Below are 26831 nucleotides of genomic sequence, written 5' to 3'. Positions count from 1 at the left end.
TAACATCTCCCTGGTGAACTCCTCTGTTGATTGGTATAGCTTTGGTTTTCGGATCTATTTGTATTTTCATTGTAGCTTTCTTGTAAATATTATGTATAAGCATTCTTTATCGGGAGTCTATCCTGCAGTTCTTCATAGCCCTCTCTATTGCCCAAAGTTCTATGGAGTCGAATGCCTTTTCATAATCAACGAAGCCAATGTATAAGTTCAAGTGATATTCATTAGCTTTCTCTATTAACGTTCTGACTGTAACAAGTTATTACTCTCATAAACAGTTTGTACATTTGGAACAGCAGGGAGATTGGCCTATAGTTCTTCAGATCTCCCTTGTCTCCCTATTTGAAGAGAAGTATTTTTAAACTCTAATTCCAATTATCTGGGACTTCTCATCTGTAAAGACATTCGTTGAAAAAATTTTTCAATTCTTTGAGAATAATTTTACTTCCCTCCTTCAACATTTTTACAAGTATTCCATCTTGGCCTGGAGCCTTATTGTTCTTTAGTTGTGCCACAGCTTATTTTATTTCGAAGGATTCTATATTTGGGAGTATTTCTTAGTTAATATTCGTTATCTTTCTCTTAAGATCTTCCTTTGCAGTGTTATCTGGGTTGTTGTTTGAGGAATATAAATCACGGTTAAATGTTTAAGTAACTTTTAGGATTTCGTTCTTTTCTCTTATTTCTTTTCAATGTTTATCCTGCAATGAGATTATTATAGACTTTCCTAAGTTTGATCTTAAGTATTTCAGACCTCGGTTCTTTTCTATTATTTTTTCTACCTTGTTTTCATTACAGACCCTTAAATCTTCCTTTACACCTTCTTTGTGCGTTTTTTTCCATCAACCGCTTTGTTCCATCACCTATTCTGTCTTCTTTATTTTTCGTATTCTTTGCACTATAACCTTCTCCATTTTTATAACCAGTTTGCACTTGTCTTAAATTCAATACCGGCATAGGTCCTTCATGTTTACCTTGTTCTCCTTACTGTTAATAATTCATAACCATCATTGTCATTTCTTAACACTTTAATTTAACTTTAAAGCGTAAAGCAATTATGTGGTACGTATCTACATACAATACTTTACCAATATAATGGTAAATTTTATCTCGGGGCTGCTTTCTGACCGCCCATAGTATCACTTTATAATGCTGACTCTTAAAGCAAAATAATTATAAAATTTGATTCAGTTATATTACAGATTTAGACACAAAAGCAATCTTCCATATACCTCTTAGTAGTTTCAATTTATTTAACTTCACATCCTCTGAAACGAGTATGACAGTAGATATAAAATATTTTGTACAACCTATATTATGAACTTTTTACATTTTATTCTAAGCATTTTACTCGTTTCCTTTAATATATTTTATCGATTAATAAAGCTCTATTATTTTAAATATGTTTATTTTAGTTATATGCTAATATAAACATATAATTATATATCCTCGATATAAAAAACATTGGTTTATTAGCTTATACTAAAATTTACATCGCTGCAAAATATTTTGAAATGCGTAAAACCTTTCTCTATTTAATCCCAAATAAACCCATATATTTTATACATCATACGGAGCGTGAGGTCACTATTGGATTAGGTTTACCATTTTCATTCGAAATGTAAATCCAAAATTGGCTTTCATGCACCTGGGATTTTACTTTGGACCCGTGAAAAGCAGGAAAATAATGCGTAATATGTATCAGGAGATATGAAAATATAAATAGACGTCCCGAGGGATCGTGATTTTTCGTTGGTCTCGTTTTCACTGATTATTAAAAGGGCGACAAAAATGGCGAGCTCTTTTAATTAAATTAAAATTATATATACTTATGAATATTGTACTTTATCTCTAAATTATTTCCTATCTTTAAGTGTCGTTTTTGTTCCGAATACTGAAAGGTACTTTTCAACAAATAATAATGTGCTAACGGTAAAATTCAGTGTGATATCTATTTCAAAAATATCTTTCTTTACAAAAGCAAAATTTATTCACGAAGAATAGTCTAAACGTCATCTTGTACTAAAGTTGGGCTTTTTACCTACTTACAACCGGACACCCACCCCCTGTAGTGAAAAATCTTGGGTCTATACAATAAAGCGAGCGGGAGGTCTTCTATTCAGTGCGGTTATGGTGTAATTAGAATAATAGGAGTATACCAGAGTAATATTATTTATTAAATAATTAATTCACAACTTAGCAAAGGTACATACAGGTATGTATAACAAGATATTTTGAGGTCACAGTATTGCCGAATTCATTTTTTTATGTCTTATATTTTCTTTTGTTTTTTTTTTGTTACTTTTTTACTGACAAATTGGCTTTTAACGTAGAATTACAGTTTGATGATAAATATTCTGAAATGGAAAATGTTGAGATGTGGCGAATAAAAACATTCATGAACTTAAAATAAAAGGATTTACGTCTATTAATAGTGCGATTTATAAAATTAGTACTTGAAGCCCAAATCGCGGGTAGAATATGTGCATCAGTTTTCATCATCAAATATTTATTATTTACTATGTAATTTCTAAATTGAACCACTTTCACTTCTTTAGGTAATAATGTATATGTTTTGACAACTAAATAAGTAATTAGACAAAATAATGAGTATTATTTTGAAATTATTAATTTCAAAAAAAGAGTTAAAAGAATTAGAAGGAGGTAGTCCGGGCCCAGTTGAACGGTCAAGCTTATTCCAGTGGAATAAGTAGGAAGTGCCAAAACTAAATCATCTACACATCTTTTAATAAAAGGAATGAAAAAAGTGCAATTGTTGATACAATCACTGATAACATCATCCATGACATAGCTACTTAGAATGGGTGAAAGACTAGATCCCACAATTTAAACAAAAGGTCAGAAATTCAAAATCTAAGCAAAATTTATAATTATATTATTTCTATGTAGTTTATATATGAAACCAGTAAAATATCACATTTTGATTTAATTTTCCATGTATTTGTTACATTTTTTCAGGCATCTATCAATGGTGAATAAATCATCTTCTTTTTTGTTACTAAACAAAAAAGAATTTTTATACAAAATTTTATTTTTGGCAATATAATTGTCAAAAATAAAAATTTTAAGTTGGTATTTATGACATTGAGGCTAAATTTTTCTTTCTAGTTCAACTTTGTAAGATATTTTGTATTTTTTAGCAGCTCTTGATAATAATTGTAAACACAATTGAAAGCTCGATTAAAAAATAGTTAACAAATAGCCCCTTTTTTTGACTCCAACCGATCCAAAACAGTTTTATATTTTTTCCAAACGAGTCACAAGTACTTCTTTTTCTTACTCTTATACATATATATATATATATATATATATATATATATATATATATATATATATATATATATATATATAATATATTATATACACGATATTGAAGGAGGTTCCAACATAGACAATCAACAAAATCTACATCGTCAACTACACAGTGAAAACCCAACAATAATAGAAGTGTCAAATGCCGCCTTAAAATCAACGACAATAGAGCCCCAGGAATTGAATAAATCTGTTGGGAATTGTATAAAAAAGGTGGTGATCAACTTTTTGCAGTAATCCATAAACTAATAGTACTTATATGGCAGAATGAATTGGTACCAGAAGAGTGGCTAAAAGAAATAATAGGCGTTGCATAAAAATGGCGATCAACTGAATTGTAAGATCTATAGAGACATTACTCTGTTAGCATCTGCGTATAAAATCTTCGGCAATGTATTGTTTGAAAGACTTAAACATTTTACAAAGAATATTGTTAGTCAATATCAATGCGGATTTACTGCTGCAAAATCAACTATACATCAAATTCAAGCACATGGGCAGATTCTAGAACAGTCACTAGAATATAACATAGATACACACTATCTCTTTGTCGACTTCAAAGGAGCCTATGACAGTGTTAAAATAACTGCATTATATAATGCAATGATAGACTTTGTGTGGGATCACACCGAAGTTGGTTAAGTTGACCCAACTAACAATGCAAAACGTATGCTCGTGCGTTAGAATTGAAGGAGAAAACTCTACATGCTTTCCCAGGGGGAGGCTCTGGCGTGTCTCCTCTTAATGTTGCCTTGGAAAAGGCAACCAGAAAATTAAATATTAGAATGAATGTTACTACATTTAATAGAACCATGAGAAACATGGTGTAGTGTTTTACAAGGCTTGCGGAGCAATGTCTTATGGGTCTACACCATGTCTTAGGAGATTTATGAGGAGCATTTATGAAACTTGGATGTATACTGAGTAATTATTTCAAAAATTTACAACTAAGGATTTAATTTGTTACATGTAAATATACTGTCTTACTATATGGATGTGAAACATGGATCATAAAGGATAATATGATGGACAATTTAGGATGTGACTCAGGTATATGATAAAGTATGGCAAAGACGCCATATAAAGAATAGACTAAGACTATATTTACCAAAACGATACTCTCAAATACTTGGAAAGATATTTCAGAATTAAACAGGAAGATACATACACGGAACTGAAAGAAATTACAGCAGGGCTGCCACAAAGAAGTGTCTTTACCTTTTGTATACGTGTTATATTATTGTTCTAGAAAATAATACAGTTGCAACATTTACCGATGATACTGCTATCATAGCAATATGCAAAACCAGCGAGACCAGATGTTAATCAAATATATAATCCGGGGAAATAAGCAAAAAATAGACCATATTCGTGACACTCAATAATCCAGGTCGCTGACAAATTTTTAAGTTATTGTAGACATTATAGGAAGAAAACCTACTTGTTTTCTGCCTTGAATTTGTAGCCGTTTTTTAATTATTAAAAATTTAATGCAAAAAACGCTATTTTTTCTATGATTATTAATGATACTAGGTATTAAAAAAATAGATTTTTGGAAGAAAATTATTTTTTCACGAATTGTTTAAACAAACTAGACCATTTATTAATTAATTAATATATAAACAAATTACATATTTGTAATGTACGTAGAAATTACATACAAATTAAAACAAGAGTGATCAAAATCCATTGAGTAGATCCGGAGATATAGAAAATTTTGTTAGTTTAAAATTGTTTGTTCGGTATTTAAACGCCATGGATTTGTGGGTTCTTAAAGTATCATGTAGTTTGTGGGTTCTACTGTAAAGGTACAATTTTTGTTCAAATTTTTTAACAAAAAATACAAATTCCATTCTTTAACATGGCGTCAATAAGGTTCCTCAATGGCGTCAATAATAATTATTATAATCAAATTAGCTGTAAATTAACAAAAAAACATGGCTAACTTTGGCCCAAATTAACCTAGGCCAAATTTTTTTTTTGTTTGAAAATTCGGGTGAAAATACTAGCTTTTCGAATGTAAAAAAAAGATTTTTTCTAGGGACAATGTTTTTAAAGTTATTCTAAATGTTTATAAACTACATAATTTCAAAAATTTGACATCAGGATTTTTGACTATAATAAATTATTCTTTTATTTTTTTTTAATGCATATTGATAGTATAAGTCTTTTGCTTTCATTTGTCACCCACAGAATTACCCTATCTTTATTATTTTCTATCTATGTTGTTATCGTAAAAAAAAAGGTCTCTGAGATAAACAAATACAATAGCTTTTAAACTAATTAATATATCGGTCCCAAATTTTGAGGGTTTGTTAAGTACCCCAATACCCAACTTTGGGTGAAACTCTAAAGTTTAAAGTTTAAGTTTCCTAAAAGTTTTTAACAAATATTGTTTAGCTTTCTAATTGAGTGCAAAAAATAGAAAAAATCGCGTTTTTTTGCATTAAATTGTTAATCATTAAAAAACGGCTCCGAACTTTAGGCAGGAAACAGATAGGTTTTCTTCTTATAGGTCTACAATAACTAAAAAAGTTGTCGGCTACCTGGATTATTGAGTGTCACGAGAAAATCCTTATTACCCTGGACTAATATGACTGGAAAAGCAAGTGACGAAACAAACTTCATATATTATGTAAACTTTACTAACAAAAACGTTTAAAATAAATATTCCAATAACTATAAATAATCAAATTCCATATTCAAATACTGCAAAATATTTGGGTATTACTCTTTAATAAGCCCTAATAATGTTATTCAACATTATTTATGAGAGAGTGTATATTTCTTACCTACCTGTCGGCGAGAATCCAGAAGCTATCGACAAAGACAGCCTGTACTGACCGAGAGATAGTAACATTTAGCAGAACTTTGAGATTTTTTAAAAAGTTTATATCAAATAACTGCTTTGTGTAACACTTTATGTTAAAAATAAAAACAGATTCGGAAAGTGGGTCAAATTTTGTAGTGCCCTATTTCAAAAAAAAATTTTTACATTTATTTTAACCAAAAATATTTGAAAAAAAATATTGTTTAAACAATTTATTAATTTACAACCAAATAGTGCACTAGAACATTTAAGACCTTTCATATAAAAAAAGAATCATCTCAATACCTGCCATAGTTTTTGCGTTATTTGATCTAAACTTTTACATTGGAATTTAGCTATGCCCAGAATCGCGAGAAACGGCCTTAAATGCATATTTACAATTTACTCATAAACAGTACATTGAGTAATTAGTAAATGTAATGGCAATATAGACTTGATTTGCGTTCCAGCGCTTAGAGTAAAGAATTTTACTCGTCACGTAAACTTTACTTGACGAATAAAATTCCCACTAAGGTCCATACTCTAAGGTCCAGCGACAGTTCTCAATTTTTAAATATATGCAACCAGGTTTCCTGGCCAAGTACGCTTTAGTTTTCGTTCTTCCATTGGTGGCTGATATAATTTACTGATAATTTGGCTGTGGTGCGTTGAATTAAGAATTTTTTGCCTTGTTGCTGTGAAGTGATAGGCCATATTTTACGGTTGGTGCTCCTAGGTCATTGTGGATGGTTGCATTGCTCACATACCAAGGGGCGTTAGCTATCATATGCAAAGTTTTTGATTGAAAGGTCTGCAAAATTTTTGTGTTAGAATGCATGCTACAGCCCCAGAGTTCTACGCCGCAAATCCATATTGGTTTTAGTTTGACTTTGTAAAGCAGTATTTCTCCAATGAGAGTTGTGACATTTTGCCAAGCAACCAGTTCATTTGTTTTAATTTTGTATTAAGTTGAGTTATTTTTGGCGTTAATGTGTTGCTTCCAGGTGAGCTTTCGGTCCAAATGCAGTCCAAGATATTTCACAACGTCTCTAGCAGGAATGGGGGCATTGTTTAGACTACTTGTGGACAAGTGCATCTTCTTGTTTTAAACGTGATATATATGAGCCGAAATCGCTTTATGTTAATTTTGCGTGCCTTACATTTTAACAATATTAGTGACAATAATCGATCCAGACTTGCCAGGATATCTCCATTTTTTAGATTTTTTCTTAACGTGTTAAGAATTCGGGATAATATTGATAATTATTTTTTTTTAAAGAAGTATCCTTATACTTTTATTACAAATGTATGTATATTTTTTGTAAATGTGTTTTTTTTATGTTTATATTTATGTTATTGCCTTCTATAAATATCAAATATTTCTTACAACCACCCTGTAATATTTTGTCAACGTATATTGCTGCAATTTCTCTTCATTTATCTAACTTTTCCCAATACGAAATATATGTATATATAAATCAGCGTTATAAATCCATGAAGCATGCAAATGGTCTGAACGATTCCTAATTTTAAAACGTATTGCATGATGGCGTTCGTGTCGTTTTGTGATAAATTCCCTTTTCTTAGTGAACCGTTACGATATTATTTAATATTGACAAATATTTTGATATTTCTACAGAAATTGCTTACTTTTTATTCGATATTATTTTTTATTTCACAAAAAATAACTTTGCCGATTATATGCCGTTATTTTTTTAGTGAATTTTAAATCTCAGACTAATGGCAAATTAAGTCGATAAAGGTTTATCAAAAAATTTGGAATTTTATTCCATTTTAAGACTTGAAAATATTAAACTAATTGTCTTCTTCTTCTTCTTCGTTATTGTATGTAGATTTTAAAGCCTATTTCTTCTTCAATATTGACCTCCTTAATTGTTTAAATTATCGAACCATCTTTTTCTTGCTCTGCCAATACTTCTTCGTGCATTTGGTGACTTATCTTGTACTATTCGTACTATCCTATCCTCTGCCATTCTACTAATGTGTTAGTTTCACTCTTGTTTCCGTTTTGTCACCCATCCATTTATGTTTTCTATATATGCTCTTCTTATGTTTTCGCTTCTCTTCTATCCAACAGTCTTCTCCCTGATATTCGTTGGAATATTTTCATCTCCGTTGTTTCTAGTAGTCGTCTTGTTCTAGATGTATAAGGTCTTGTCTCCACTGTGTATGTTAATAGAGGTCTAATTTCTGCTTTATAGATTCTGGTTTTTGCGTCTGGTCTTAGGTGTTTGTTCTTCCAGATTGTATCATTAAGAGATCCCGTCGCTTTATTTGCCATTAAGCTTTGTTATCGTACTTCTTCTTCAACCTCTTCGTAACTGGTGATATCTATTCCCAGATATCTAAACCTTGCTCCCTGCTTTATTATTTTCCCATCAATTTCGATTTTACATTGTAGTGAATATTTAGATGTTGTCATACATTTGGGTTCTTCTGATATTATCATACTGTATTTTTTGGCTGTTGTATTGAAGATGTGTGTTAATCTTTGGAGCTCGTCTTCTGTCTCGGTGATTAATGCGGCGTCGTCTGCATAACATAATTATTTGGATTTCTTTGTTTCCCATTCTGCAACCATGACCTTTACTACATGAACCGATTAAAAATAAAAAAAAAGATTGAGTAGATAAAATTACTTATTATTATAATATTTTTGTTGTTTAGTGCACCATCAATATGGAATAATGATGAAAATTTGTAATGCATTTACTAATAATATATGCATACATCTACTAGTAGTAAACAGAATAAATATATAAAGTATTTTCCACCTAAGAAGACCACTTTGCAATTAAATGCTAGTAACTTTACTGCTAGCAGACCTGATAAGCAGCGATATATTTTAAACTACCTTTATGAATAACATTTAACTGCTCTGTTGTTTCAGTCAGCACTGCTCAATAAGTTATCGTTTATTGCTTTTAATATTTAAGTTAATTTTTCTTAATTTCTTCTGACATATCGTATAATGGAGGTTTACCCAATAATCAAAGTTATGCCTTTCTTCTTCTTCTTCAAGTGCCATCTTCGTTCCGAAGGTTGGCGATCATCAGGGCTATACGTATTTTCGAAACTGCTGACCGAAACAATTCGTTGCTGCTACAGTTATACCATTCCCGTAGATTCTTTAGCCAGGAGTTTCGTCTTCTTCCTATGGACCTTTTGTTGCCTATGCCTTTACAAGAACATATTATTTGAACAATAAGGAGTACCATGTGTCATTATACTTGTAAACTCCTTTATACACACTTTAAAAATTTGTTTAGTAATGTATTTCTTAAATCCACACAATCATTGAAAAATAATTCATTCATTAAAAATATTTTTCTGTTATCGACAAAGTAGATCAAATTAAAACTTGTCATCATATTACACCTCTGTTTATCGTTAACAATTAATCGATGGTCGTGTGTTGTATTGGTGTTATTTAATAATTTAGTAAAATACATAATCAGCAAAAATCTTATTTAAAACATGCGGCGAACAGTTTTTTCAATCACAATGAATGCAGTGTTTACGCTTGTTAAGCATTGGCTGTTAAATAATTTGTGTTTGATTGTTTCGTCTGTTGTACAACCCTCGTCCTTTTAGGGTGTAGTAGTTGTATATAAGTACCTATTTTTTTTATAGTAGTGTAGTGAAACGGTACTTTAAAGTTAAATGAGTAATTTGAAAGAAAATAAAATACAGTCGAAACGTAAAGTATTATCTCCAAAAGAACCGCGTTTAGTTCTAAAAGTCGAAATTTATTTCAATTTGGAAAAAAATAATATTGATTCATTGATATATGTTATGACCGTTCAGAAACGCACATGCGATGCTTTTCGGTATCTCAGAGAGGACATTCCGAAGAATTAATAACATAAGTGAGGATGAAATAAATCAAGTAGGCAAGAGAAATCGTCGACATCCAAAAACTTTAGATTTGCACCAGTCAATTAAACTTGAAATTATTAAAAATATTATATATGTATAAAGCCAAAGAACATGTAACAATTGTTTAACAAGCTTTTGGAGAGTGCTGAAACATTTAGGTTTTCGATATAAAAAGACAAATAATAGATAATTACTGTGTGAACTCTCTAACGTTGTTTCAAAACGGTGGCATTTAAAAAAAATACATAAACAATAAAACGTCTGATAGTTCGAGACAAGTTGTATTTTTAGATGAAACTTGGATTTTCGCTAAAGGAAATATGTCCAGATCATCCTGACAAGATGGCACCACGAAATATTATTCTTCTAGTCATTCCGGTAATGCTAAACGCTCCATTATACTTCATGCTGGATATAGTGACGGTTTTATTCCTGACGCTGTTTTAAGTTTTTCGTTCACAAAGAATACAGATGATGCCTATACCATGGAAATATGGATGCACATATTTTGAAAAATGGTTTGAAGAAAATTTGTTAAAAAAATTGGAGCGACCATACATAATAGTGTTGGATAATGCATCCTACCACTCAAGAGTACAAGAGAGATTTTCTTCAAGCAGCTGGACAAAAGAAGAAATAAAGTTGTGGTTGACAGAAAAAAAACTATCACAGTGACATATTTTTAAAAGTCGATTTACTTCAAAGGTGTAGAGAGCACAAAATTCAAAATAAATTTGTTACTGACCAAATGGTTTTTAAATATGGCCATGAAGTTCTTCGACTTCCGTCCTACCATTGCCACTAAAATGCAATTAAGTTGGTTTGGGGTATAGCCAAAAATTTTTATGATAAACATGCATCCAAAACAAGACATGCCGCTAGCGTTATTAGTTTATGGAAAAAATCGCTAGAACAAACAAAGGCAGAACAATGGCGAAATTGTATTAGATATACGGAAAAGAGTAGATTAGGAGAAAGGCCACTCTGCGAAACAGGATTAGAAACGAAGATCTACGAGCTAAGACCAAAGTAAAAGACGTCATTGAAAGAAGCTGTAACTTAAAATGGAAATGGGCTGGACACGTTGCCAGAATGAAGGACGGAAAATGGACTCGCAATTTAGTTGAACGGAGACCAAGAGTCAATAAACGTAGCAGAGGAAGACCACCAACACGATGGCAAGACGACTTACGAAAGACAACAAAAAACTGGATACAACAAGCACAATATAGAACACTTTGAAGACAAACAGGGGAGGCCTATGTCCAGCAGCGGATTTAGAGAGGCTGATGATGATGATACAGAAGACATAATCGTTTAGTCTTTTTAAACCAAGCGAGTTATAGATGAGGTCCGGCCTCTAAATATTCGGATAGACAATTCAGATAGTGACGACTCTGATAGTGAAATATCAGACGTGAATAGGACAAATCGGTTGCTAAAAAGAAGTAACAGAAAAATGGTTTCGGGACTTCAATTCCGACTTTATGGTGTATTTTCGTTAAACGATAAAGTACCTTCGGCCTAATTACTGGACTGCATACTCTCAATAGCTTTCGTATTATTTACTGTACTACACGTGTTTAAACCTTTTGTTTTGCTAAAAACTCGGATGTGATTTAGTGCCAATTTGTTTCAAGGTTATATTTAATACAGTGTCTGCAGAAAGTAAAGTCTTGGATGTGTTATATTCAAATTTGGACATACCAGCAACTTGGCAAGTATTTTCCAATTTTACTGCATGCAAAACCATTCGCATAATTTTCACTCTACGCAAAATAGAGACTTATAGAGACCTTGATGAACATTTGTTATAGACAAATAATTTCGAATATTCGAGATATTGCGTCCCACTTCTTTTAATACATATTATATTCATTTTATTTGCCCTTGATACAGTAAAATCCAATATTATTACTGAACATAATATACAGGAAATTAAATATTTTTACTTTTCAAGCGATCGGAATTAAATATTAACGCCCCACTGTTTGAGGCTCACTGGTCATATCTTAATTGCATATCGGCCGTCATAGGGTAAAAGGACTATATTTACTAGTAAAGTAAAATTTTATTATTCTATTTTGCAGAGTTCTTCTGTTTTTTTTAAACCACTGAGTGTAAATTATATTGCGTGCTTTTAATGTAACACAGCAACCTTTAAAACCATACATCATCGTTAGTGTCCTAAAGCTTCTATTACTCTTTATGACTAATTAAAATTCAAGACCAACTTCGGTGTCGTTTTTTTTGTGAACTTCGCAAGCTTCAATTACAAAAGTGGCTATTGTGAAGGCCCGAATTTTAGAAAGGATATTATTTTAAAGTGCAAGTCAAACTTGACGAGTTTTATCGGGTAAAAAGGGAAAATGGGTTTACGTCTTTTATATGAACTTTCCACTGTATTTTAATGATTTATTCTTAATGAAAATTCGAGCCTACGGTTCTTCTCGAGCACGAATCCATTTTAGCGCTTTTAGAAAATTTTGAATTATTACCTGTTATGTATTTAACTTCGAAATATAACATAGAAAATGTTTTAACGTTGGGTAACTTTGCTTAAAGAGGCTCGGAGGAAGTTCTTGTATATTAATTGGATAACAACATAAAGTATCTTCTTTGTACACTTTGCTACACGCTTAGCAATTTGCAGCTGATCCCCGAATAAATTTATTTTATCTTAAAACTTGAAAATTTTGAAATTTATGCTACAGAATGCACTATTTAAAGCTTTAATTAGACAACTATAAGAATGAACAGTAATTAATCATACTTCTATAGTTTTTAAAATTCAAAAGAATGTAGATAAAGTTAATTCTGTTTCAGTTAAAATATTAAATATGGAATATATTATTAAAAGTGTAATTAATACATAAAACAAAAATTAAGCACGATATTTAAAACTACTTTATGTTTAGGCCCCCAGGTCAGAATTCGTTTTCAAAGATTAAATGTATCATTTTTTAACGTTGGAAACAAAATCCTTCTAATAAAGAAAGTCCTCAATACGTGTGGTACCACTTCTTACTTAAATCAGATACCAAGAACAATACAACATCACAGATAATTAACTTGACTGATATATCCATTAACAACTACTTTAATAACTAATTTTCATTAACTAAAAAAGATAACATTCCCTTGCTTTTCTTAGATACATCTCTTATTATAATAATACATGAACAATATAATATAATTAAAAAAAAAAATCTAAAATAATATTTCCCTATACTGGGATTTAACTTCATTCGGTTTTACCAATGAACCTTAACGACAAAAAGATTCAAAAGAACTACTTGAATTGTCAGCACATGCGTTCTGGTAATAACAGAACCTCACATTTAAACTTTCTAAAAATCAAAAATTTAGTTATTGCCGACAATTCAAAGAATTACCTCCTTTTAAATGTAGTTACATTGGGTTTTTCGATTAACCTTGGGTAAACCTTTGCGTTTTAAGTTCAAAGCTACCATACATTTTCAACAATAAAAAAACGTTTTTTTGCACATAGTAACAAAAAACACCACTATGTTGTTACTAGCTTATTTTTTGACATTCTAACTCTACAATTCTAAGTTACGGTAAGATCAATAATTTTTTTAATAGATAATATATGGTAGCTAATTATAATTCTCTTTCAGCCCTGAAGAAGCCAATTAATTCTCTTTGGCGAAAACGTTCGGCGAAACAATTGATACTCATTAGAGTCTTTCTTGCAGATATCCCCAATATTTAAGAGTTTACTATTTAACTTATCTGCAAAGATTGAATTTCATATATATATATATATATATATATATATATATATATATATATATATATATATATATATATATATATATATATATACTACTACTACTAAGGATTTCCACAGTTTTCACTGTCTTCCTTCACTCAACCGTTTTCTCCAATTTTCCCTGTCATTCCAGTCTCCATCTCGCAGGGTTCTTTTCTCCATATATATATATATTATTACATTTTGGAGACGGCTATCGCCGTATTCCTTCCGGTGATAGGCATGCTCCTCCACCAAACCTCTCGATTCCATCGTCTAATTCCTTCATTCCATGAACGTTGAGGTCTACCTCTTTTGCTTCTCCCAGGGGGCTTCCATCTGTAAAGTTTTTTAAACCAACGACGTTCTTCAGGTATTCTCAATAGGTGTCCAAACCATTTTAAATCGCTTCTTTCTATTCTGTCAATGACCGTTTTTGTAGCATTCATGTTATTTCTTATAGATTCGTTGGTCTTCAGCCTTGATGTTCTAGCACTTCTTCTCACATAATTTATTTGAATTGTCAACAATCTTCTCTTCAGGTCTGCATTAATTGTCCATACTTCAAAGCCATAACAAAGAACTGATTTAACGATGGTTTGTCCTATCCTTTTTTTGTTCCTTTTGGAAATGTTGCGATCCCAACATCAGCGGTTCAGACATCCTACAATTTCACGTCCTTGATTCATTTGGTGTTTAATTTTGGTTTCTCCCAAGCCATTCTTATCAATGAGTGCACCTAAATATTTAAATTTTTCTACTTGTTCGATTTCCATGTCCTCGTATATCATTACTTCAAACCTTGCATCTGTTTCCCAAACTATTATATTCTGTTTTCTTCATGCTGACTTGTAACCCCCATTTTACATATTTATTCTCTGCATAGACGTTTTATCATAAATTCTAGATCATGAAAATCTTGAGCTAGGACGACTTTGCCATCCGCAAAGTTCAGGGAGAACAGTACGTCATTTCCTATGGGTATTCACAATCCCTAACAGTGGTTTTTCCAATTTTGGAGGGCTGCCTCAATATATAAATTAAACAGTAAGGGTGACATCCTTGCCTTAGTTACTTTTATTGGGTCTGATAGTCTATTTCCGATTTTTAGGTAAGTGTTGTTATCCTTGTATACTTCTGTGATTATTCCTAAAAGGTATGGACTAATGACAAGTTGTTGTAAAGCTTGCCACAGTTTAAGTCTTGGAACTGTATCATACGCCTTTGCTAGGTGTCCGTTTATCTCCATTTTATGAGTACATAAAAAATTCTGTTTTCCTTATCTTCAAAAGATATTACTATTGAAGTTTTCAATTTCAACTTGATTGACGTGAAAAAAACATAAACTGAGCATTGAAAGCTAATACGCATCTATACGTGAGAATACGCATCTACTTGGTTCCACTAATGGTTGAGGAAATATTTGATATGACAATTGTTTTTGCAGTGGAAACTAGTCTCCGAATATCTAGAGTAATATATCTTATCTGAATATGGGGATGCAATTTTATTAACTGTTTGACTTACTTATTGGAGTTTGGGAGATAAATACATATTCTGTTGCCAGATGTTCTAGAAACAAAAGTGATTTGTTTGGAACCAACAGCATTGGTTATATCATAAACGGAGTATTATAATTTAAGGATTTTATCAGCATGTGAGACTACCACTTGGCTTTTCTTTGAAAACGAAGGCTAAGAAATAGATTTTACTATATATTCGTATGTAGTTGTTTTTCTAGGGGTATACTATCTGCAGTTTGAGACATATCAGAATTTGGAATTTGGAGGTAATTATTATGTACATTACTGTTCATGAAATTCAGAAGCATTGATGAGAATATGATAAGTGTTTGTAATTGACGATTTAGAAAATTTTGTCTGCTCTTTCAGGTACTTGATGGTCCACCTGACACTTCACTTAACACTACACATACTTCATAATGGATCAATTTTCGTCAGTCTATTAACGTTTTTTTGTTTCTAATTAAGCGAAAAAGCAAAAAAAATGGATCTTTTAAAGTATAGTTAAAACTGAAAATACGTGGAGATGTTCAAATATACACGTTGTAATTGCACTTACTAGGTAGAACTCTATCTCTAACTCTAACTCGAGTTTCACAGCTATTGAACTCGGCGGATCGGCCGGCGAACGATATTCACTCGTCTAGATACTCGAATTTAATCCAAGTTGTATTTTTTGGTCGGTACAGTTTAACATGAATTTAAATATTTTTTTATAATGTAATATAACATGTAATATAACAGAAACAGAATTAAGTTTAGGACAACTTATAATCTTTGAACTGCTATAGAACTAATGTAAGTCTGCGGAAAAATGAACTGGGTAGATCTAAACAAATACAAAACAAAATAAGTTGCTTACTATAAAAGTAACCATAAAAGTAGGATATTCACTTTAAACGAGTTCACTTTTAACAATAAGTTAAAACTAGTATCAAAATAATAATTTTAATAATAACAAGATACTGTTGAACGAAAACACTTATCTAAGTTTTTAGCGTAACGTTCCTCGAAAGAACCTCTTGTTACTGTAACGATGCATCGATTATGAATGATGTGTACATTATGTAAACTACAATGTGCAAATTGAATTTTGATATCCAGTCATCTATTCTCGTTTTGTGCTGCCAATTTGAGTTGGCAACATTTTCAATGAGCAAACAAGTCGAGCATTAGTATCGCAATAATTTGTATCGTTCCCAAAAAGTTCCGTAGCTCGAAGAGGAAACGCATTAGCAAGGATTGTAAACTGAAGCGTACCCTAAAACATTGCTTCCATTTGCATACATTTTCTACACAAAACGGTACATTTGGTTTTTAAAAAGAAATGACCTTCCTGTAAGAAGACATTAACATAAAGACCGACAGTTACTTCACTTCCGAAATTTAGGACCATTGTTTACTTGCTCTGCTTTTTCGGTTGGTTTTTATTCAGTTTAAAAAATTCCAGGGCGTACTACGAAGGTAAAGGTTTTTGTTGTAATTTATGGATTTAACAGCATAGTACACTCAGAAAAGTTAAGTGTATTTTAACATTCTTAAAATATGTATATTCATTTTAAACATTAGTTGGAGATAATACTTTGAACGGTCAATAAATAAAAATTAAAATGAAAATTACATTTTATCTATTAATATTATACATTTTAAAAAGGAATTTATAAATAAATATTTTATTTTTTTTGTATGTAACCTAAATTTCCTTCATAGACATTTCCTTTCTCTTCTTCTGCGGCTTTTTCTCATTATGAGTTTGCCGTTTACGTCTTCTACAGCACTTTATTTTCCCTTCACCTTTCCTAAGGTCTCTATCTATCATATTATGTCCTATTTATATTTTCCATCTTGTAGCAGGTCTTCCTCTCCGCCTTTTTCTCGCCGAATCCCAGTCCAATATTATTTTCGGTCACCCGTGTTCTGTTATTTTTTTTACATGCCCGTTCTACTGCAGGGCTCTGTTTTCCAACTTTTTTGTAATTAAGATTCTACTTTTATTCTGTTCCATACTTCCTCTGTTCTTAATCTATCCGCTCTGGTAATTTGTAGACATTTTCTTATTAAGTCCAGTTCAACTATTCATATTTTATTTCGTATTGATGTAGCATTTCGATTTTTTCTCGTATGGATTAAAACACCGAAAAATATTCTCAATCTTTTTGCGTCGCTGACATTGATAATATAAACCTTTTTAGTTTGTTTATGTAACACAGATTGGTATTTCTTAGGTATTTCTTTTGATCGTGATGCCGCTTTAGGATATTTTGCGCATTAAATAAACAGGAATCTGTCCGTTTATGTTTAGTTTATACCGTTTTCGAAGAATGATGTCACTCGACCATGGACCGCGGAAGCAGTCAGTTATTATGTGAGTCCAGATTTTTCTTCAAATTCGTAATTTTTTTTTTGTTGTTTTTTATTCGTAGATTTGATTTTGGAAGTGATAGCTTTCGGCTTGTAGACTTCTAAGCCGGCAATTTTTTTACGTTGAGAGGTGAATTTGAGCTCAAGATACTATTTGGCAGTTTGTGTTGAGTTATTCATCGATTGTTTGTGCTGTGCCCTACGTGAGGGATTTTTAAGACGGCGTTTCCAACCATTTGAGACGTCCACATGGTTTTAAGAAGAAATCGAGTAGCCGAGTTTTTGTTTTGAACATTGCAGTTTGTTGTCATCCAGGATAATTCGAAGCCCGAATCAGTGTCCAACTTCCCAAGAATTGTCCATTTTGTGTTCAATGGTCGCCCCAGACTATTTGTAGTCTGCATGGGACACAGTTGTGTGTTTGCAGTGTTTTTTATTCAATTCCAATCCAAAAAACTTTCTTCAAGGAAATACATCAGCCAGTAATACCAGGTACTTTTTATTAAAATTGTTGAAAGTAAAAATAAACAATTTTTCATTAATAAAAAAAATTGCTTTAATGAAAAACTAAAATTATAAAGTTTTTTGGATTAGCTAATTGTCATATTAGTCTTCTTTTAAATAAAGTTAACAATATTAAATTAATATTTTAAAAAGGTTTGATATTTCATTACGACATATGACAGTCAGTATTATGCTTTTCTGGCATTTGGTATATAACCATAATTTTGAATTCTGTTTTGTTTAAAGGTTAACTTCAATGTAAGGTCCGTTGGGAAATTAAGATAATTTTTATTTCTAGTATATATTTTAATAGTTACAACTAGTTGTAAGATTGTTATAACTGTCGTCCAACCCGTAAGGTTTGGACGACGAGTAACAATAAATATGTAATGTTTGTCTCTAAACCAGGAGTTGTAGAATTATTTCCTTTAAAAAGATTTCCATCGTTTAATATTTTTTAGGAAAAAAAGCTTTTCTTTCTATCCAGCAAGTGGATTCTTTTAAACGTCATCCAATTCAAATAGCTTAGGATCCTTCTTGTGTTTTGTTGTACAGGAAATATCTGTAAATACTTTTTTGATTTCTTCCTTTGAAGTTACCCCTTTCCAGTCCCTCCTTTATTCACTTACTTACGATCCAGCTCTCCAACCAAAACAAGAGTGGCCGTTCGCAAACGTTTTGGTTTGTTTGCTCACCCTATCTCCAGCTCCCTATAAGTGATACCCAATGTGGTAAGCATTAAATCGTTACAGCTTCCTCGCCATATAGGGTAATATTCATCACTATGCTCTGAAAGTTTTTTTTTATTTTCTTTGGTTATTCCATATGACCCTATGAAGTGGTTTTGTGGCTTGTTTTCCTGATGCTATTTTCATTTTTATATATTTTATACAAGTACCTTCCCTGCTTATCATTGACTCTAAATACTTAAGTCTTACAACTCAATGGTATCTTCTACTAAACTTCAAATCTGCAACATCGAATCCAGTACATCAATATTCGGTCTTACACATATTTATCTTGAGTCTCCATAGCTCATAATATTCCTTTTCATTACTTATCATACACTCTATATTCTCCTTGTCTTAAGCAAAAATGATTTGGTCATCTGCGAAAAGTAGTTAATGTAATATATTCTCTTTTACTGCTATGCCCATTGTTCCGCATTTTTTATACCATCCCTTCAAAGCCTGATCAATATATATATATATATATATATATATATATATATATATATATATATATATATATATATATATATATATATATTATATATTAAAAAGTGTAGGTGATAGACCACATTCCTGTTTAAGACTTTTTGTTGCGGTGATTGTTTTTATTATTGCATTGCCTACTTTTATTTGCACCTCGGTTTTTTTATACACTCTTTGTGTTATATTCACATATTTCTCTCTAACGTGCATTTTTCTCATTGCTTCCCATAGTTGTCTGTTGGGCACGCTGTCATATGTTTTTTCCACGTCGATAAAGGTCATATGTCTTTCAATATTTTCCCTTTGTTCTTTTCCATCTCCTATCTCATGATGAATATATTATGAATTCGTCGTCTTCTTTGCTATAATACCATGTGTTGTTTCATTTTTTCTTTTATTACTATGGAAAAGATTCGTGTTATTGAAGGCATTACACTGATTTCTCTATAGTTAGTTGATGACCTTTTTTATCATTTTTGAAAATAGAGGATATTTGTAATAGATTCCACTCCTCTGCAATCTCCTCTCCTGCTTCTATTTTATTGAACAGCACTCGTAAGAATGACGCGATCCTTAGGCCTTCATATTTCGATAGTTCCATTTTTTTATGTTTCTTGGTCCAGGTGCCTTGTTATTTTTGGCTTTCTTTTGGGCTTAAGTTAAATGTTCCTTTATGTTGTGTTATATTATTTCCGTTATGCTTTGTCCACTTCTTTGTTATAGTTATTTGTATAATATTTTTACTTTGTTTATAACTTCTTATTTTTTTTAATGTTTTTGATAATATGCTATATTCTGTCTTGTTTTCTGTGTCTCTGTACATTTTATACTTGTAATCGTTTTTCCTAAGCCTTATTATTTGCTTCATTTGTTGTCTGAGGGTAACATACTCTTCTCGTATTCCTGGGGTACTGTCGTTAAGCCATTTATGAAACGTACTTTTTTCCTTTTAATTATCTCTTCTAGGTCGTCAATGTATTTCTTCAAATATTTATTCTTGTGTTGTTTAATACCTATTAGAGCGGCAAACCTTGGTTTGCAGCTTTGTTTATTTTTCATTTAGGTGTTGATACATTTCTGTTGGACTTCATTCTTCATTCATCTGTAACATATATTATGTAGCCTTTTTTGATATAATATTCTAAATTTTTGTAGAAGTTTCACTTTATGATTCTTATTTGCGACTTCTTTCATCTCCTTATCTCTCTCGACATTGTCTTGTCTTCTCGTAGACATTCCCGTCTTTAAAAATTCGATTTAATGCTTTTGTTAACATTTGATCAGATTTTGGGATGTATAATTTTTAAAATATCATTCCCTTTGATCTAATAGTCACCACAAACACGTTTTTATAGTATCCCTGTACTAAACCTAATGTTTCCTAACAGGTAAACTATTAGTAACCATTTATTACAGATATTTGTTGATTCAAGGTTAACCAGATAACTTTCCAGAAGGAAGGTATGGGAATTTTATTTTAAACATGAGGATGGTTTTGTTTTATAAAACTTTGCGGCTAAAGACTATCTATTTTTAGAATACTAGTTTTATATTTAGAACAATGTGAACAAAAATAACAAGCAACAACAATATTTTTTGTCGAGGCAGGTGCAAATGTATTTATTTTATATTTTCATTTGAGCTCAAACAATTGTAGCTTAAACAAGGTATTTACCTGCCTGCAATGTAGGAATCAGGTTTACGTAATGCAGGTTAATTTTAACTGTATTAAAGGTTCTTCTTCTTCTTTTGTTTGTTGAATCTTAAATCGTGGATTTTTCATAATTTTTTGTCTTTGGCTACTTTTAAACAAATTGTGTCCAATAATTTCTATAATTTAAAATCCACATGGAATCAAAGTTCCTGTAGTTTGGCTGTATACCATATATAACAAATAATTTTATTAAAAATCCTTTATAAAAGGTATATAATATATATAATATATTTTATATCTTTAAATTTAAAAGGTATAATTTTATACCTTTTATAAAGGACTTTTAATAAAAATTTTTTCCTATAATTTAGTTCACCAAGAGAGTGGGAGCTTTAGTTCACCAAGAGAGTGGGAGCTTCTCCTTGGTGAACCTTGATTGGTTGAATCCTTGATTGGTGAACCTTCCAATCATCGATCATTTTTTCTAGGCTTATTTGTTCTTTTCGCTAGTTGTGTGTCCAAAGTATGTAAGGAATTGACATTTGATTTTGTTGCTTTATAATTAAAATGTTGTGATTACGTGTGTATTAAATAACAACACATTTAAAGATGATGTTCAAGATATTAAAAATACATTTAAAAACAAATTTAAAATTATTATTAAGATTTATATATTGCTAATGGATTAATAAAAAGAATTATTATATAATTATTTAGTTAAATAATTTTTTGGGCATGCTTTAGTTTGAGCCTGTTGCATTGTGGTGACGTTGCGTTGTAATTTCTTAGCTTCAGGGTAATGAAGTGCCCACCATGTGTCGGTTCTTCCACCTGTAGCTGTTGGTCACTAAGTGGGGATTACTTATACCGGTAATCATTTGGTTAATTTAAAGCTTCTAGTACCCAATAATAGACCGATCTACTATTATTTCCCTTACGATCTATCTTGGTACTGGTGATACCGCCGCCCGACATCGGAGTAGGATATGGAAAGGGAAACTTTGGTATTTAGATGAGAGAATGGGTCTAGGATATAATTTTTCCTAGGTACACTTCTCCACAATTTAAGTGGATATTATGAAAATGTGTATTTTATTTTTTGTTCATAAAGTCAAATATAAAAATGGAGTGATATAAATAAAGATTAATTTTTACTTCGTATTTTCATACAGATGAATCGAAAGAAAGAAATTCTTTAAGAAAAATAAAATAGAAAATAAACAAAAATTGTAAAATTAACCTAAAATTTCTATTCCTGCTCAATTTCCAATATCCCGAAAAGCAAAATTAATAGTGTGTGGGTCCACCTCTGTGTCGCCTTAGTGCTCTAACTCTATTTGGAAGACCTCTTATTAAATTATTGATATACGTTCCCAAATCGCGCGTAATGTATTGGCCAACTGATCTAAGGTTTGGGGCAGTTGAAGGAGTCTGTTTTGTTGCCTAGACATTTCGGCCCAAACATGTTCAATGCAGTTCATATCAGGTGAACACGGTGGCCACTCCATTCTTGTAATGCCATGAGCTTCTATACACTCGTTGACAATTCTAGCACGCTGAAGACGAGCATTATCATCAATCAGAACAAATTGTTCACCGATAGCACCAAAAAAATGGAACAACTATTGGTACTATGACTCTGTCTCGATATCGTGTACTAATCATTGTCTCATTAATTAAGACGACTAAGTCCGTGCGACCTTCAAAACATATGCCTCCCCACACGCAAACGGATTCACCTCCAAAAAAAAGGGTTGTGACTCTCAAATTTTCATTGTAACGCTGTCCTGTTTCCCTCCACACCAATATTCGGCCATCATTCGTATACAAATGAAATCTGGACTCGTCAGTTAAGAGACAATTCCTCCAATTTTCGAAATTCGACTGATAGTGTTCCATCGCCCAGCGATATCTGCATGCACGCTGCTCCCTAGTTAGTCGTGGATGGGTAGCGCGCCGTCTAGCCCTTAAATTGGATGCATGTAACCGTCTTTCGACAGTTTGACTGAACATGGCTCGTCCAGTAGCATGCCTCAAGATACTGTTAATTCTGGAAGCCGTGAATGTTGGGTTTCTTCTTGCCGTCAGAACTACAAAACGGTCTTGCCGACGAGTTATAAATCGTGCTCTTCCTCCTCCATGCCTGTACGTTGCAGATCCAGTTGCTACATATCGATTCCATGCACGAGTTATCACACTTTGCGACACATTTAGCCTCATAGCTCTTGTTGAATTATGCCTTGTTGGATCAAACGAACTAATTGCTCGAGCTGCACTAGTTCTAAACGTCTTTGCGGCATAATGTTTTTGTGATAAATAGATTTCTTGACTTATTGACAACTGGTAAAGCCAATACAAGCACTTTTATACGAATTATATTCATGTTTGGAACAACATGTCTCTCATTGTACGAGCTAAGGGCCGATAAGAATAGGGAGAAATAACCTCATGCAAAAAATATTGGCAATAAAGATAGCACATAGAGTATAGTACAGGCAATTATTTTAAAAATAGTTTTCTATGTTAATTTTAGGAATTTTAAAATTACCCACTTCAATTGTTATGGCTCACGCGGGCAGGTTCGCATCCCTGAAGTACATTTTCTACCGGGAACGTAAAAGGCTATCTACCCGCTACCTTTACAAAGTTATAACTTTTCTTCTCAGGAAAGTTGACTGTTTTTTGATTAAATTTGTATTATTTGCTAGTTGTAAATAAAAATACTAATTTTCTTTGCACTTTGTTACAGCCAATGGGTATGTATCCACACAAATACGAATGGGCAAGCACCAACCAAGAAAATGGTGATTGTTCAATATGGGTGAGAGCAGCTCAATTGGAATTTGATGACGGCAGCTGGGAATGTCAAGTTACAGCGAGTGATTTTCATACCCAAGATGCACTTACTAGTCATCCTGTTCGTCTGGTAGTAAGAGGTAAGTCTTTTTTATACTAAAAGCATTAATAGTTACCACTAAGTTATCTTTTTAAATTAAATTATTTCAGTGGTAGTGTGCAAAGTTTCTTCTTCGACTTAAATCGATAGGAAAATCGTGTTTCTCAGCGTAGCATATTTTACGATGCTTAGTGTAAATGAAGGTTAAAATAAGGTAAGGATTCTAGGGTTAGGAATATTTGTTTTCTTGTCACTTTATCATATTAGTATATACAACAGTTTCATAAAATATATATTTAACCCTCCGTTAGTCGCTATCGGTCGACAGAATTATTCACTCAAGATTTACAAATAAATGTTAGTTTTCTATCGCCACTTTCTGTACCTCTCCCTATCAACCAAACTCATGTTAGTGTACATTCTTACCTGCCTGGGTACAGTTGTGCAAGTTTTATAGTTATTTTCGGTGCTAGAGTCCGTAGCGACTAACTTTGTTTTTATTACTTGTTGGCATATCTTACAGATCAGGTAAATATTTATCATCTTATTATTATTGCATTTTATCAATAAGTTTTTGTCAATTCTTATTTCTAGATATCCTTTGAAGCCGAACAAAACGCTTGTTGGAATTATGGAAAATGGTTCCAACCGACGATGAAAATTATTTTGACGATGAGGGAAGTGAAAACGAAATAGATCAGATAGAGAACCGTTATGGCGAAAGTGAATCGGAACAAGATGTGACAGACGAGGAAGAAGAAAGTGGAAGTAATACCTTAGCGTTTATTGGAAAAGATGGAGTTACCAGATAAAAAAAGGCTGTTCCACCGAAAAATGTTAGAACAAGACAAGAAAATTACGTAGTACGTTTGCCGATGTCGATATTATCTACACGTGTCTTGAAGACTCCTAGTGATATTTGGAAATATTTTGTGAATACCGCTATGTTAGAAATTATTGTGGAAAGTACGAACAAATATATAGACTCAATAAGAAATAACTTTGTTCGTGATCGGGATGCTAGATATATTAGAAGTACAGGCAGTAATAGGACTGATTTATTACGCAGCACGTCTGAAAGGTAATCGTGTGAATCCAGATGAGTTTTGGAACACTGGTGGATCAATTATAGAAATGTTCAGCCTGTTTATGTCGCTCCCACGATTTAAATTTCTCCTTCGGTGTATGCTATTCGATGACAAAGCAACTCTTGAAAAAGGACTAAAAGAAGACAAATTGACTCCTATACGAAATTTTTTTGACACTTTTGTAACTCATTGTTGAAGTTGATACAGTCTTTCTAAATATATCACCATCGATGAGATGTTACCAGGATTTAGGGGTAAGTGTCGATTTCATCAGTATATCCCATCAAATCCGAACAACTACGGCATAAAAATTTTTGCTCTCTCTGATGCTAAAATGTTTTATACGGCTAATTTAGAGGTTTATGTTGGCCAACAACCTAAAGAACGTTTTCAAGTTAGTAACAGACCTAGTGATGTTGTTCAACGGCTATGTTAACCTATTTATGATTCATGCCGGAATCTAACAATTAATGACTGGTTTACAAGTACCGAGTTGGTAAACAAGTTATACGAAAATAAAATTACAGTAGTAGGAACCATTATGAAGAATAAAAGAGAATTTCCGTTTGAATTCAAAAAACCAAAGCATCCTACGAATTCAAGTATGTTTGGTTTTAATCAACATATTACATTAGTTTTTCATATTCCTAAAAAAAATATATTGCTTCTATCCTCACTACATCATGATGATGCAATTGAGGATAGTAGGAGAATTCAACAAAAATAGGAGTCGAGATGGTAGACCAGCTCAATGCTAACTACAACTGTTCAAGAAGCACAAAGCGTTGGCCAATGGTTATGTTTTATGCCATAGAAGAGAAAAACGTAAATCGATGTGATTTTCTAAAAAACCTAGCAAATGAGCTTATATATCCCTGTTTAAAAAGTCGAGTTACTACTACAAATCTGTATCACAGATGTAACTCCTGCAATTTCAGAAAGAAATCCAACAAAGGGTCGTTGTGCATTTTGTACTACCAAAAGAAAAGGTTTATTCGTTTTTCATGCATAAAATGCAAAAAATTCATGTGCCTTAAACATCATCATCATCATCAGTGGTGCTACAGCTCTAGTTGAGCCTTGACCTTCCCCAGTCTATTTCGCCAGTCGTTTCTGTTCATCGCCAACCGTTGCCAATTTGCCGCGCCGATTTTCCTTGCGTCGTGCCTTAAACATATTCATGGAATATGTCAGCTTTGCCTGAGTGACGCTACAACATAAAATGTCTCACTCACTAAATCAAGTGAAATGTTTACTTTATATTTTTGTTAAAAACCTGAGTTATTTTTTTTTAGTTAATCTATATCTCTCTTAACTAAAAATTACGAACTGTTTTTCCATTTCAAAGATTTGAAGAACTTTTTCATTAAATTTAATTTTATATTACAAATAACAATATATTGTTATACTAGTGTTTTTCATTTTGTATCTGTTGTTTTTCAATAAAATATTTTCAAAAATATTTTTGTCATTCCTATACACAATATAAAATATTTGTATGAATTTTATAGCAATAACTATTTTGTTTTAATTGTTGCTCTCAGACACCGTAGCGACTCTTGATGCTCAGTTTTTTCTAGCGACTAACGGAGGGTTAAAAGTTTAGAAATATTTTTAATTTTACCAATTTGTCCTGGTATTTTCTAATTGGTACAAACAAAAATACAAATAATATATGCTTTATTTATACCTGCAAACTAAGCTGCAACAAGCTATATTGCAGAATATGCAGCCGGACTCAAACATCTCTCTCTTTCGCTCTCTATCACTAATTTTA

The 26831-nt window shown here is 31.9% G+C and overlaps 1 protein-coding gene across 1 annotated transcript in view; it reads left to right on the top strand.

Moving 5' to 3' along the window:
* Positions 1–26831, top strand: part of LOC140431542 (kin of IRRE-like protein 2) — a 1293538-nt gene that overhangs the window by 206176 nt on the left and 1060531 nt on the right. The window contains exon 2 of the mRNA XM_072519445.1: positions 23820–24006. Coding sequence (XP_072375546.1) covers positions 23823–24006 — 184 coding nt within the window. The 5' untranslated portion in view covers positions 23820–23822. The remainder of the gene's footprint in view (positions 1–23819; positions 24007–26831) is intronic.

Source organism: Diabrotica undecimpunctata, chromosome 1 (assembly GCF_040954645.1).
Source record: "Diabrotica undecimpunctata isolate CICGRU chromosome 1, icDiaUnde3, whole genome shotgun sequence".
NCBI classification, from domain to species: Eukaryota; Metazoa; Arthropoda; class Insecta; order Coleoptera; family Chrysomelidae; genus Diabrotica; species Diabrotica undecimpunctata.
This window is presented reverse-complemented; position numbering and strand designations above follow the sequence as displayed.